A 14,487-nucleotide genomic window follows, 5' to 3' on the forward strand; every position below is an offset into this window, starting at 1 on the left:
TTTTTGAGACAGAGTCTCACTCTCTCACCCAGGCTGGAGTGCAGTGGCGCAATCTCGGCTCACTGCAAGCTCCGCCTCCCGGGTTCACGCCATTCTCCTGCCTCAGCCTCTCTGAGTAGCTGGGACTACAGGCGCCCGCCACCATGCCTGGCTAATTTTTTGTATTTTTAGTAGAGACGGGGTTTCACCGTGGTCTCGATCTCCTGACCTCGTGATCCGCCCGCCTCAGCCTCCCAAAGTGCTGGGATTACAAGCGTGAGCCACCGCGCCCGGCCATGGGGCCAATTTTTATATTTTTTTATAGAGATGAGGTTTTGCCACGTTGACCAGGGTAATCTGGAACTCCTGGACTCAAGTGATCCTCCGGCCTTGGCCTCTCAAAGTGCTGGGATTACAGGCGTGAGCCACTGTGCCTGGCTCCAATTACTTTTTAATTCACACATTCTCAGTTTCACTTATCCCTCCAGTTTGTTTGCTCTTTGAGATTTGGAAGTGGGAATTGGCAGAAAAGAAAAAATTTAATTGGGGCACTGTATAGTTTGCATTTAACTAGTGAGGAAGCTAAGTAAGGACACATTCTGTATTTCTGTTTCTACCCTGTATACTGCATTGCAGGTAACAGTGATAATTCCATTCTAAGACTTTATTCATCTTCTAAAATAAAAATGAAGATTTATATCTTGAACTTAGCTGTGATTTGTATTCCAGTTTAATGGGCTTTACCCTAATCACTAGTGTGATTTCGTGTCTATGAAAAACGAAGTATTGAAAGTTAGTGTTCCTGTACAAAGAGTAATATCACATTTGCTACATTTAGAACCTTTGTCTGTATGGATTAATAATATCTTACATTTGATATAGTTCTATATATTATTTTCATGGAAACTAAGTAGATATGGCCGGTGGTGTTTTACTCATTTGTCAGTTAAACTTTAGCTGCTAAAGAAACAAGAAATAGCCTGGGCAGAGTGGCTCATGCCTGTAATCCTAGCACTTTGGGGGGCCGAAGTGGGAGGATCACTTGAGCCCGTGAGGTGAAGACCAGGCTGGGCAACATAGTGAGACCTTGTCTCAATTATTTAAAAAAAAAAAAAAAAAAAAGAAGCAAGGAACAAATGTTTGATTGCTTGCATCGTTGAGACAGGCCTGTACTATGATTTGGATTTTCTATTTCTAGAATTACGTAATATCACATTAATATATTCATTCACAAAAGAGTGTTGGCATCTTTCTAAATATTGTAGTTAAATTAGTTCTTATATTTGTTTTAAAATATAAAAAAGTATAAAAACTAATTTTTATTTTAGATCCTACAGATGTTTATACTTGGGGCGATAATACAAATTTTACCCTGGGTCATGGAAGCCAGAATAGCAAACATCATCCAGAGTTGGTGGATCTGTTCTCCAGGAGTGGGATTTATATCAAGCAGGTATTTTCAAGTACAATCTATATACTTTTAGAGATGAGAAAGAACTTTTGTATTTGATTGTTCAGCTTTTCATGTGGATTACATAACTTTGTTTGAGGTACAGTAACATTTTTTAATAAGGAAATCAATCAATAAAACTTTGCTAATTTTATTTTAGATCTTGTTAGCCTTAATTATATTTAGACTTTGTAAAATACCCTAAAATATATTTGTGCAATTAGTGTTAGAAATTAGAAAATGTTATACAGACAGTAGTTTAATTTAAGAGGGTAGAGCTTCTCTTGATTTTCTAGCTTTTCTATTTAACAAACATTACAATTCTGTAAGCTGTTTCTCAAGTGAATTTGTTGTTGAAGCTCAGTGTTATTTTTGATAAGTGAACAACAGTTCTTTTTTTTTTGGTGGCATTAAAACATAAAATAATTTCAATTTAGAAAACAACACACTTCTTGCAATTTTTTGTAACGAAATAATGTTTTTAGGTTCCAAGCTATTTATCATGAAGAGAATATGTTTAATCTGATGTGAAGTTGGATGACGCAGTCTGGAAAGGCTATAGAGTTTTTTAACTGAGGGTCTGGTAAACTGCCAGCCATTCCATTTAATTATTTGTATTCACACTGACAAGCAATAAATAATTAAATGTCTAAGTCTCTGTTCTCAGATTGGATAGTAGATAGAACTAAAATTTCATCACTTATGGAGACAGATAAGCAATGTTTTGGAAGTCTGGGGTTCAAAAATTTGCCCTTAAATGCTTAGGCATGAGTGATGCTTTTTGTGAACCTGATTTCTTAAACGTAAGTAATTATAAAATTTTAATAGATACAAGTGTAAAGATTTGGTCTGTGGTCTTATATCCTTATAATGCATGATATCTTCTACTTCCCTAGATACAGCTACTGTTGACAAATCTTTCTGTATTACATTGTGTAAACGTGTGTATGTATGTGTATCTCTAGCCCCAGTCTTTCTCTTGAACTTTATTTCAGTTGTACTGTGGGTATTCTTTCAAGATATTTAAATTTAGAATGTCTGAAGTGTTATTTTTGCCACTCCTAAACTACCCTATTCAATTTTTAATGTTGTAAATCTCAATTTCTAAATCCTGAAGATGATACCTCAGAGCATGTCTATTTAGTTCTTTTCTGTCTCATGAACCTAGGTGCCATGTCCTTTTCAAGCTCTTTTTTTGGACAGTGACAACAGTGTCCTAATTTGACTTTTTGGCTCATTCATTTCAACCCCGATAATATTCTTCTCCAGAATTATTTGTCTTAAAAAAGAGCTAATTATGTATTTATCTGCTAAGTCACCTTTGGATAAAGTCCAAACTCTGTGGCTTGGAATGTAAGAACTTTTTCAGTCTTCCTAAATTACCATTTCAACTTATATTTCCTACAACTTCCTAGTTATATTCTTTCTGCATTTTGAAGTTCATAAAACTTCTTTGATCCAGAATATGAGCTTGGAGTGTTTTTATCACTATAGTACTGGCTCTTTCCAACTTTCACCTATTATTTGTATATGACATACATAACAACACTTAGCTTATATCCCTGAGATTGAATTCTTAGACAGTTTTTAGAGCTACTTTGACAACATATCCCTAGTTTGCCCAGGACAGTTCTGTTTTGTGATTATTTTCCTAGTGTAATTGTTAGTATCCCCTTTCATTCTCAAAAATATTTGCGTGATAAATTATATGACCACTATATTTAGGGCTCCATAGAACACTATTTTTTAAACTAAAAGTCATAACCTAATGCATCACAACCAGCAATTGAACAAAAAAAGCAACAGAATCCTTAAACTCTAGAGAATATTAAATTTTGAGAGAACAGAAATAAAAGCCCATATAGGAATGAAAAGTGGCTAGAGAAGTAGGGAGTAGAATGGTATCATGAAAGCTAATATTCTTGTGGGTCATCTATGTAGACCTGGAGGGAACTTAGGATAATGAAAGGACTTGTGATGGGCAAGAATCAAGCTTGGCATCCAAGTCTTTAGTGAATGTGAGGAGGGCGAGCAAGATGGTGAGAAATCAGAGCAGGGGCAGCAAGTATACAAGCTGCTCACACCTAGTCTAGAGCTTTTTGCAGATGTGCTAGTCAAATTTTTTTTTTTTTTCATGCTGAGCTTGAGTGGGTCCTCAGACTCCTCCTTAAAATGATAATCCAACCATTAGCAGCCACTAATGATTGATTGGAATTGTGGCACAAGAAAGACACCTGTTTTTCCTTTTCTGAGGTAGTACATGATATACCTTTATTTCATGAGCTGTTACGGAGCAGGGATTTTAAAGACAAGAGTGAAGGAATCATGATGGCATTAGGAAATCAGAGGGTGATTGAAATGTCTGATCCTAAGAAATACATAGTTTGGAATATCTGAGCATATTCCATTTGCCAGGGTTGTGAGTGAACTAGTGTACTCAAAGAGAAAGCCACATTTCAGGTAAGGCAAGGCAGTGGGCATGTTTTGTGAAGGGATTAAGGATCTAAGGGATTTTATTTACCACAGAATGAGGGTGAAACAAGCACAATGGATAGGTTTGAAGGAAAGAAATCAGTATAAATTTCAGTCAGGGAAGAGAAGCAAGTATGGGAATATTAACTGAGTACCAGTTATATAGAGAGCCCCATTTGTTATTGAAAAGGGGCTGATTCTGTTTTATACAGTACCAAATGAATTAACTACCATGAGACAGAGATTATTAATGTTAGTATTATATATTCCAGATAATTAAAGTGAAAATCCATGCTCAGTTCTCATTTAAAACTTCAAGGGTTTTAGGCTGGGCGTGGTAGCTCATACCTGTAATCTCAGCACTTTGGGAGGCCAAGGCAGGCAGATCACGAGGTCAGGAGATCGAGACCATCCTGGCTAACACAGTGAAACCCCATCTCTACCAAAAATACAAAAAATTAGCTGGGCGTGGTGGCGGGCACCTGTAGTCCCAGCTACTCAGGAGGCTGAGGCAGGAGAATGGCGTGAACCCGGGAGGCAGAACTTGCAGTGAACCAAGATTGCACCACTGCACTCCAGCCTGGGCGACAGAGCAAGACTCCGTCTTAAAAAAAAAAAATTCTGGGGTTTTAAAGTTGGATGACTTAAAACTGTCTAGTATTGCAACTGTTGTTTAGTAGTAGAAGTCAGCAGTTGTAGGATGGCATTCTAATATTGAATATAAAATTGAATGAAATATATTCTTTCTTATTTCATAAAATGAATTTCACTGACAACTTGTAAATTTAACATACAAATTTGGATTTTGTTTTTAAACTTTTTAGGTATTTGTGGTACAGCTAAATGAGATAATAATCTTTGCATTACTTTTTTATTTGATAGCTATATTGTGCTTACAAAATTCCGAGCGGTCTAGGGTATGTGTAAATATTTAGAGCTTGTTTGGCTATAATTTTTTTGTTTTCCAAAGGACCTTGACTTTCTGGAAATGATTTTAGTGTTTATTTCTTACTCATCTTTTTATATCCTAAGTTAGAAATATTTGCAGATGTTGTAAGAATATAAATGCAAACAATCTTTAAAAATGAGAAGATTTTAAAAATATTATTAAGGTAAAGTGAGTATAATGAATATCAGAGCTTGGAAAATAGCAAAATGTGGCCTGGGGTTAGATATGTAAATATATATATATTTAAAACTGCTGATGGTTTCCTGTTATTGTGTTCTGCTGAGGCAGTTCAACTGTTTCAGTATCTTTGTCTTCTGTAGTATGTGAATAGTAAGTCTGTGTATCGGGGCAAGGGAGGGTACTGAGATTGAGGCAGATAAGGAAAAAGGAAGTGGGAAAGGAAAGAGAAAAACTTGAAAATAAATATAAAATTATTTATTAAAATAATTATAAATGTATATTAAAGACATGTTGATAAAACCAGAGATAAAGAAAAGGACATACTGCCCCCCACGCCATGTATAAATGGCTTTATTGTTTTTTAAAAACACTCTGAAGATGTTTCTATTATTTTTATTTTTATTTTCTATTATTTTTATTAGTACCATATATCACTATTTGGTAATCTTTATGCTTCCTGTTGCACTCTGCTCATTTCTTACTGTTTGATATTTCATGAAATTGGAAAACAATTGGCTACTAATTTTTGGAACTGAAGATTTAAAATTATATTTTCCTTTGGGTAATCTCTTCTGTGGGTAACACATGCTTAATTCTTTCTTTGTTCTTTTTTTTCATGTCAATGTTTTTAGACATAATTTTAAAACAAAGCATATATATCTTTTATTTTTATTACAGAAAACTTAAAATGTGGAAATTAAAGTCTTATAAATTCCCCTTGTATCCATTATCCTGTTTAAACAATTAACAATATTCTATTTCTTTTTCATAAAGTAAAGGATATTTTATTCAGAGAAGTTTAATAATATTCTCTTGTTTTCCTTTAGGTGGTGCTTTGTAAATTTCACTCCGTGTTTCTATCTCAGAAAGGGCAGGTTTATACCTGTGGTCATGGTCCTGGAGGGCGATTAGGACATGGAGATGAACAGACATGCTTGGTAATTGAAATGTCATTACACTATTTAGGTAACTTTAGAAAAATGCTGATAAGCTGAAAGATTTAGTTAACTAAATTTTTTTTTCAACTGTAAGGACAAAATAATACATCAATTGATAATAGATTTAAAAAAGTCTGTTTCCTGGTATATCATGTTCAAATTAAGGATTTACATACAATGCAAAAGGATTAAAAAAAGTAATACTTTGCTTATAGCAAATACTGAGTCAGGAGCGTTACATAATCTTTAAAATGTTTCTAGAGATGAAATAAAAGAAGGCAGACTAGGCCGGGCGCAGTGGCTCACGCCTGTAATCCCACCACTTTGGGAGGCTGAAGCAGGCGGATCACCTGAGGTCGGGAGTTCGAGACCGGCCTTACCAACATGGAGAAACCCTGTCTCTATTAAAAATACAAAATTAGCTGGGCATGGTTGCGCATGCCTGTAATCCCAGCTACTTGGGAGGCTGAGGCAGGAGAATTGCTTGAACCTGGGAGGCAGAGGTTGCAGTGAGCCAAGATTGTGCCATTGCAATCCAGCCTGAGCAACAAGAGCGAAACTCTGTCTCAAAAAACAAACAAACAAAAAACAAAAAAACAAAAAAGAAGGCAGACTAATTGTAAAACACTTTTCCTGAAGTAGTTCTGGTTTTTGTTTTTAACTTCTCTTTAAGATTTCTGTGGTCTAAAAATTGAGCCAGTATTTTCATTATATAGTCACAAAATTGATATTTGTGCTACTGAAACTTAGTGCTAATTAGAAGAGACCTAGTACATTACCTATCAGAAAATTGGTTCGCTAGGTTATTTTAAGATGTTTTTTGTGGGGACTTCTGGTATACTTATCTATTAAATGGTGCTTTTAAAAAGAGGGAAAGCTATAATGATAATAGCTTCCATTTTTGAAGGTTTATTTTGTTCCAAGCATTGTTTATGCTTTTCATATATAATTATCACCTTAAGCCTCACTACAGCCCTGTGAGGCACAGGTATTATCTTCATTTTAAGCATGATGATGACACTAATAATAGCGATCATTTATTGACTGATTACTGTTTTCAGATGAAGAAAATGAGGTACAGAGAGGTTAAGAAATTTGGTTTGAGATCAAATAGGTAGTGACAGAAGTAAATTTTGAACCCAGGACAGATAAATGACTCCAAAGGAATATGATACTATATGTTTGGCTATTCCCTGAAGAGACACATTGATTCTGTATTTTTGTTTTTTTCAATGTACCAGTGTATACTTTGATGAGTTCCCTTTATTAAATTTGCACTTGGTAAGGGTTCAAAAATCATTTGTTGAATTGAATTATTTCACTGGAATGTCTTACTGGGCTTGTGTATTTTGCTCATAAACTTACAACCATATCCTTTTAAACTCATCTACCCTTTGCTGAAATGTAGAATTTACCTATGATAGATACAGCCATGTATCGGTCATGTCATTTCGTGTCATTTTAGATGTAGTATCATCAAATTCTATTTGCATATCCGTATAAATGGTTAATGTAGTATACTAAAGTTAATTTTATTTTGTAGGTCCCTCGGCTTGTGGAAGGACTGAATGGTCATAATTGTTCCCAAGTGGCAGCTGCTAAGGATCATACTGTTGTATTAACTGAAGATGGATGTGTTTATACATTTGGTCTAAACATTTTTCATCAATTAGGAATTATTCCACCACCTTCCAGTTGTAATGTACCCAGACAGGTAAGCTTTACTCTTTTAAATAATAAGGTTTTACATTTGCAATAAAACCTGTATGAACAAAAAAATGTAAGTTATTGACAGAGCAACTTATTTTATTTCTGTTATTTAACTTTATCTTCGTGGTATATATTGTCTTTATTATTTTTTATTATTATTATTATTTTTTGAGACAGAGTTTTGCTCTGTCTCCCAGGCTGGAGTGCAGTGGTGCGATCTCAGCTGACTGCAACCTCCGCCCCTCGGGTTCAAGCGATTGTCTTGCCTCAGCCTTCTGAGTAGCTGGGATTACAGGCACACACCACCATGCCTGGCTAATTTGTTTCTTTGGGGTATTTTTAGTAGAGACAGGGTTTTGTCATGTTGACCAGGCTGGTCTCAAACTCCTGACCTCAGGTGATCCGCCCGCCTTGGCCTCCCAAAGTGCTGGGATTACAGGCGTGAGCCACCAGCCTGTTGTCTTTATTTTTAACAGGAGAAATTAAGCATAGTACGTATTAGCATCTGTTTGGAGTAAGAAAGAAAGCACTTGGGAAATTCTGCACTTGGGAGATTAGCCACCAAACTGTATCTTTTAAGTATTCATAAGCAAAGGGAGGTCCAGATATTTTGGATTTGAAACTTAAACACTTTTTAGGCCCTCCTTAAGAAAAAATAGGAAATTTATCAGTACCAAATGGGTTCATGCAAGTGAGGAACTCAGAGACTTAAGTTTTATTTGCTTCATTAAATCTGTCTCTGCACAGATATCACACGTGACAAGTTGATGTTAGGGGACATGGGTCCAAAAACCAATATTCTTTTTTTACTCTCATGTGCACAGCCATCTCCAGAAGGTGCACAGTAGTGCACAGGACAATCGCATGACAAAAAAAAAAATCTAGCCCAAAATGTCAATAATGCCACTATTGAGAGACCATGGAAATATCTAATTTAGAGGCACTATGTTTTCTATTAAGAATGAGACTGGCTGCTTTGCATATTGCTTGTTAGAAAAAGAAAAATAGCTAAAATAAAATAATTTGATTCTTACACCATGTCAATTTTCTATATGTTAAAACTGCTGACTGAAAGTGGCTGCATCACAATGTTTTGTGTTGCGAGAAGGATTCAGGTCTTAGTATGAGTGCTGAGATCTGTTAGTGACAACTGCCATTTGCACTTGAGTGGGCCACTAACAGCAAGTATACCATATATTTGCTGGTCTGCTGGATCTTTAAAAAATTGTACTAGGTCATAAATATATAGTAAATTGCAGTTTTATTTGTTTTTGAATAGATACAGGCAAAATATCTGAAAGGAAGGACAATCATTGGCGTTGCAGCAGGCAGGTTTCATACAGTCCTATGGACTAGAGAAGCTGTTTACACTATGGGACTAAATGGTGGACAACTGGGTAAGAAATCCTTGATGACAATATCTGGAAATTAAATTGGACTCTTTAAAAAATTATCTTTTCTTTTTAATTTTTATTGATTAGAATGGGATTATGAGTGATTTTTTTGTTTGAGACAAAGTCTCACTCTGTCATCCTAGCTGGAGTTTAGGGTGTGATCACGGCTCACTGAAGCCTTGACCTCCTGGGCTCAAACGATCCTCCCATCTCAGCCCCCTGAGTAGCTGGGATCAGAGGCCCTTACCACCATGCTGGGCTATTTTTTGTAGAGATGGGGTTTCACCATGTTGCACAGGCTGGTCTCGAGCTCCAGGGCTCAAGGGATCTGCCCACCTTGGCCTCCCCAAGTGCTGGGATTATAGGCATGAGACACTGTGCTTGGCCAAATAGGACTCTTAAAAGAGCTATTTTGTGATTTGCTTATTTGTATCATTTTTTAGGTTGTTTGCTAGATCCCAATGGAGAAAAGTGTGTAACTGCTCCTCGTCAGGTCTCTGCCCTTCACCATAAAGACATTGCTCTGTCTTTGGTTGCTGCAAGTGATGGAGCTACCGTCTGTGTTACCACAAGGGGAGATATTTACTTACTTGCAGACTATCAGTGCAAGAAGATGGCTTCTAAGTATGTGTATTTCTGTGAAAGAAACATAACTTTAATAATAATTCAACTCTTCCAGCAAATATCTGAGTGTCAGCTTTATGCTATGTTCTATAAATGTCAAATGGAAAAAATTGAATGAGGAAAAACATCAGGAATTTTTGTCTTTGATTTTTGTCTTTTGGCATGGATCCAGTGAATATATATAAAATTTCTGTGTAAATTGTAAAGCGGTATTTCTGAATTATGTTTAATATGTAGTTAAATATGAGCTATATATTTTTTCTTTTTTTATACTTTAGGTGCACAGAAATAGATTAATCATAATTCTTGATTCGTGACACTCTCATCATTGGTTCTTGTATAGCCCTTTTTACATTATACATTTATTTATCTTTAGAGTATAATCATATATCGTGAGCCCTCTAACCAGGCTTAGTGTTTATAACTGATAAGTATATTTTTTAAAAAACATGTTATTATAGAATACAGTAAAGTAGCAGTTGGTTGACTAGTCAAGTCAAAGCAGAGAATCATAAAGTTTTTTTTTTTTTTTTTTTTTTTAAATTGAGACAGGTTCTCGCTCTGTAGCCCAGGCTGGTCTTGACCTCCTGGGTTCCAGTGTCCCTCCTGTCTCAGCCTCCCAAAGTGCTGGGATTACAGGTGTGAGCCACTGCGCCCAGTCTCATAAAGTTTTAAGTATGGGTGGATGCACCAACTGGAATTCTCTGTCTTTTCATATAAACCATACTCATAATGTGTCACCTGTCATTTCATTTTGAATGATTTAAGGAACCAGTGCTTAAAAACAATTGTGAAGTAATGTAAGTGCAGAATTGTACATTTTTAATACATTTTGAATCTTTTATAATTGATTAATTAATTTGACAGTGTTTTGCTGCTCATATTTATTGTGCCATTCCAAAGTATTCAACTTTTATAGACAGGTTTCAGACTAATATGTTACCATTTATATAGTATTTTACTGTGATAAATTCATTATAAATATATACATTATTAGTTTAAATAAATACAAGTACTTAAATAGGTCTTTGTACAAATATAAATGATTCTTGAAAGTGGATAGCTCAACTAGTGGGAGCAGTTGTGTACAGGAATTCTAGAGAATAGCTATCTAACTTTTAAAACAATTAGGGATTTAAATTTAAATGCAACGAAATGCCTTTGATAATGTAAAACAGATACCATCCATGAAGCTACTCATGAGCAGAAAATGTGTATCAATTTGTAAAAACTTAACCTTCTTTGTATAACAATTACTTTTTTTTTTTTGAGACGTCGTCTTGCTCTGTTGCCCAGGCTGGAGTACAGTGACGCGACCTATGCTCACTGCAACTCCCGCCTCCCAGGTTCAAGCAATTCTTCTGCCTCAGCCTCCCCATTAGCTGGGATTACAGGCGCCTGCCACCATGCCCAACTAATTTTTTTGTATTTTTAGTAGAGATGTGGTTTCTCCGTTTTGGCCAGGTTGGTCTCGAACTCCTGACCTCAGGTGATTTGCCCACCTTGGCCTTCCAAAATGCTTGGATTACAGGCGTGAGCCACTGCACCTGGCAGAAAGTTACTTTTGACTTCAATTTTAGGTTATATTTTAGTTATAGAAACATGAAAATGTGAATATGTTTCTTAAAACTGCATAAATAGCTTTTTTCCTGAGTTTGAGGTGATATGTAAGATGTTAAGTTGTATTTTTAGTTAACATTTATAAAACTTGCCTATATAACATTAAATCACATAAATATGTTATATCCAAGTTTACATTAAGGAAATTATTTTGTTACAGATTAAGTTATACAATATGGTAATTTTGAAAATATTTTTTTCCTTTAATTTAAAAGGGAGGACAGTCATTGGAGTAGCAGCAGGCAGATTTCACATAATGCTGTGCACATCAAATGTGCAGATATAATGAAATGTGTAGCTAATAAGTGAGTTTTGAATAGCAGTACAGATGATTTTCATGGTAGCAATATCTGTTTAGGATTAGCCATTTTTGAAATTAAGCATTTCTATTTAATTTTGAGGTTTAAGATTTGTCTTTTCTGTTAAAATAGAGATGCACTTAGGATTTTATAGCCATACCAGTTATTTATTTATTGTTTATTTACTTTTTTAAGACAGAGTCTCTCTCTGTCACCCAGGCTGGGGTACACTGGTGCGATCTCTGCTCACTGCAACCTCTGCCTCCTAGGTTCAAGTGATTTTTCTGCCTCACCCTCCCGAGTAGCTGGGACTACAGGCGCACATCACCATGCCCGGCTGATATTTGTCTTAGTAGAGCTAGGGTTTCGCTATTTTGGCCAGGCTGGTCTCGAACTTCTGGCCTCAAATGATCCACCGGCCTTGGCCTCCCAAAGTGCTGGGATTACAGGCGTGAGCCACTGCACCCAGCCCATACCAGTTATTTAAACTCCAGAGTGAATGTTTGAATTAGCAGGTGGAACTTCAGGCATTTAGTGTGTGTGTTTGTGTGGGTAAAGGCATTTAAGAGAAAAAGACTTGACATAGAAAGGAACAGCCCCCTTGTAGGGGAAATTTACAGAATGGAAGACTAGAGATACCAAAGACCAAATCATTTTACTTCACCTTTCACAATAATTGCCTATAGATTGTTGTTTGAATACTAACTTCTTTGAAGTTTAGGCATGTGCATTTTAGAGAACGTATTAATCCAGGATTTTTTTTTTTTTCATCTAGACAATTGAACTTGAAAAAAGTTCTTGTGTCTGGGGGTCATATGGAATACAAAGTTGATCCTGAACATTTGAAAGAAAATGGGGGTCAAAAAATTTGCATTCTTGCAATGGATGGAGCTGGAAGGGTAAGTATATATTTATGTAAAAGTGTAATCTTACTCTCAGTTGATAGCTATAGCAGACCTGGTAACATGAAAATGTATTGCTATGTTAGGGACAATTCCTGTTGACTTTGACGATTAGTATTGGGTGCCAAAATAAGTATGTTTTAGGCATCCATTACTAACTAGTATGGAGGTGGCATTTAGAGAAAGTATGACAGACAACATTTAATCTAATGTTGCACAATTACTGATTTGTTAAACTGTAATCAAAAATTTTATTGTGCTTAAAATGAAAAGAGATTTTGATGTTATTTGGTATATACACTGAATACTGATAAATGACACTGAATTGCATAAATATAAGATACGTAATGTAACTATAATTTTATTTATTTATTTTTTTGAGACAGTCTCGCTCTATTGGCCAGGCTAGAGTGCAGTGTCGTGATCTCGGCTCATTGCAACCTTCACCTCCTGGGTTCAGGCAATTCTCATGTCTCAGCCTCCTGAGTAGCAGGGATTACAAGCATGTGCCACTATGCCTGGCTTATTTTTGTGTTTTTAGTAGAGACGGGGTTTCGCCATGTTAGCCAGGCTGTTCTCAAACTCCTGGCCTCAAGTGATCTGCCCTCCTCAGCCCTACAAAGTACTAGGATTACAGGCGTGAGCCACTGCGCCTGGCCTCATGTAACTATTAAAAAAGTAAAGATCAGGCAATATGATAAATTTGGTGCATAGTTGGAAATTTTTTTCCATATTTAGTTTTATACAAATGTATGCATTATAATATATGTATACATTATAACTATCTACATTATATATGAAAGATTTCCGGATCACTAGTGTGTAAGGAATTTCATATCTCTTAAATAAAAAGTTCTAATTTTAGTTCCTTATGCAAACATATCAGTACATTTCTCTAATAAAATTATTAATTTAAAATATTTAAAAAAATTTTCTGAAATATATGCTTCAATTAATGTATTTATATATTATATAAAATACATCTCTAAATTTTTTTTGAAGGGTGGGAGGGTGGGAGCCATCTCTAAATAATATATTTAGATTTTAAAAATTATATTCAGAAGTATATATCATACACTAATGATACTGAAAAACACACAGTATGGGTAGAAAAACACAGATAACTTTCTGGTTTTACTTATAAAATTAAAATAGTGTTTTCCAAGGTTTATAATATGCTGTAAAGTTTGACATTTTAGAAATTGAGGAATTAATCATAAAACTCCACCTACTGGGTCATTATAGGCATACATTTTAGGGATGGAGAATGAAGATGATTTTAATAGTAGTAACTAGGTTTAAATATTAGAGCTCTACATCAGGAAGAATAGCTGTTGGATGGTGGGCGTAATACTTGGGTGATGTGATGCTCTGTGCAGCAAACCACCATGGCACACGTTTACCTGTGTAACAAACCTACACATCCTGCACATGTACCCTTGAACTTAAAAGTTGAAGGAAAAAAAAAAAAGAATTAGAGCTCCAGTTTGTACTAGTGGAAGGAAACAAATGGGGTTACACAAAAGAGTTGAGTATAAAAACATATTTGATTTTGGGATGTGTATCACTTACATTAAAATGGATATAGCTTATACTTCTGGATATTTACTTCCTGCAAAATAGAGTCTCATTAAGAAAACCAAGCTCTGAAAGCATCAGTCTCAATCACTATAGTCTTTTTGTGTGAATAACTTTTTAGCGATCTTGTCAGATAACCATTTTGTGTTCTAGTTTTCTTAACTTGATTATGAGGGAATTGGACTTTTAAAAATCAGCAGTTCTAATTTTTCAAATGAAATTGTGCTTGGAATACCAGTATATGAAACAGATAAAACAATTGCTGCTATGGATTGGGAAGCCTAACACCCCATCTCTCATCATTCTCCATCCCTTGGCAAGTCCCCTGGAGCTACTTTTCAGGGACTCTGAGGTTTGCAGAACCATTTACAACCATTGAATACTATAATGAC

General features: G+C 35.5%; 1 protein-coding gene across 2 annotated transcripts in view; it reads left to right on the forward strand.

The window, feature by feature from the left end:
* The window catches only part of IBTK (inhibitor of Bruton tyrosine kinase), a 78,371-nt gene that overhangs the window by 15,232 nt on the left and 48,652 nt on the right, over window positions 1-14,487 (forward strand). For both annotated transcript variants that reach the window (XM_032152525.2, XM_032152536.2), the window contains exons 4-9: window positions 1,308-1,432; window positions 5,858-5,968; window positions 7,512-7,682; window positions 8,958-9,075; window positions 9,516-9,696; window positions 12,391-12,514. In XM_032152525.2, coding sequence (XP_032008416.1) covers window positions 1,308-1,432; window positions 5,858-5,968; window positions 7,512-7,682; window positions 8,958-9,075; window positions 9,516-9,696; window positions 12,391-12,514 — 830 coding nt within the window. The remainder of the gene's footprint in view (window positions 1-1,307; window positions 1,433-5,857; window positions 5,969-7,511; window positions 7,683-8,957; window positions 9,076-9,515; window positions 9,697-12,390; window positions 12,515-14,487) is intronic.

This window comes from Hylobates moloch, unplaced genomic scaffold (genome assembly GCF_009828535.3).
Source record: "Hylobates moloch isolate HMO894 unplaced genomic scaffold, HMol_V3 SCAFFOLD_2, whole genome shotgun sequence".
In the NCBI taxonomy this organism is placed as follows: domain Eukaryota; kingdom Metazoa; phylum Chordata; class Mammalia; order Primates; family Hylobatidae; genus Hylobates; species Hylobates moloch.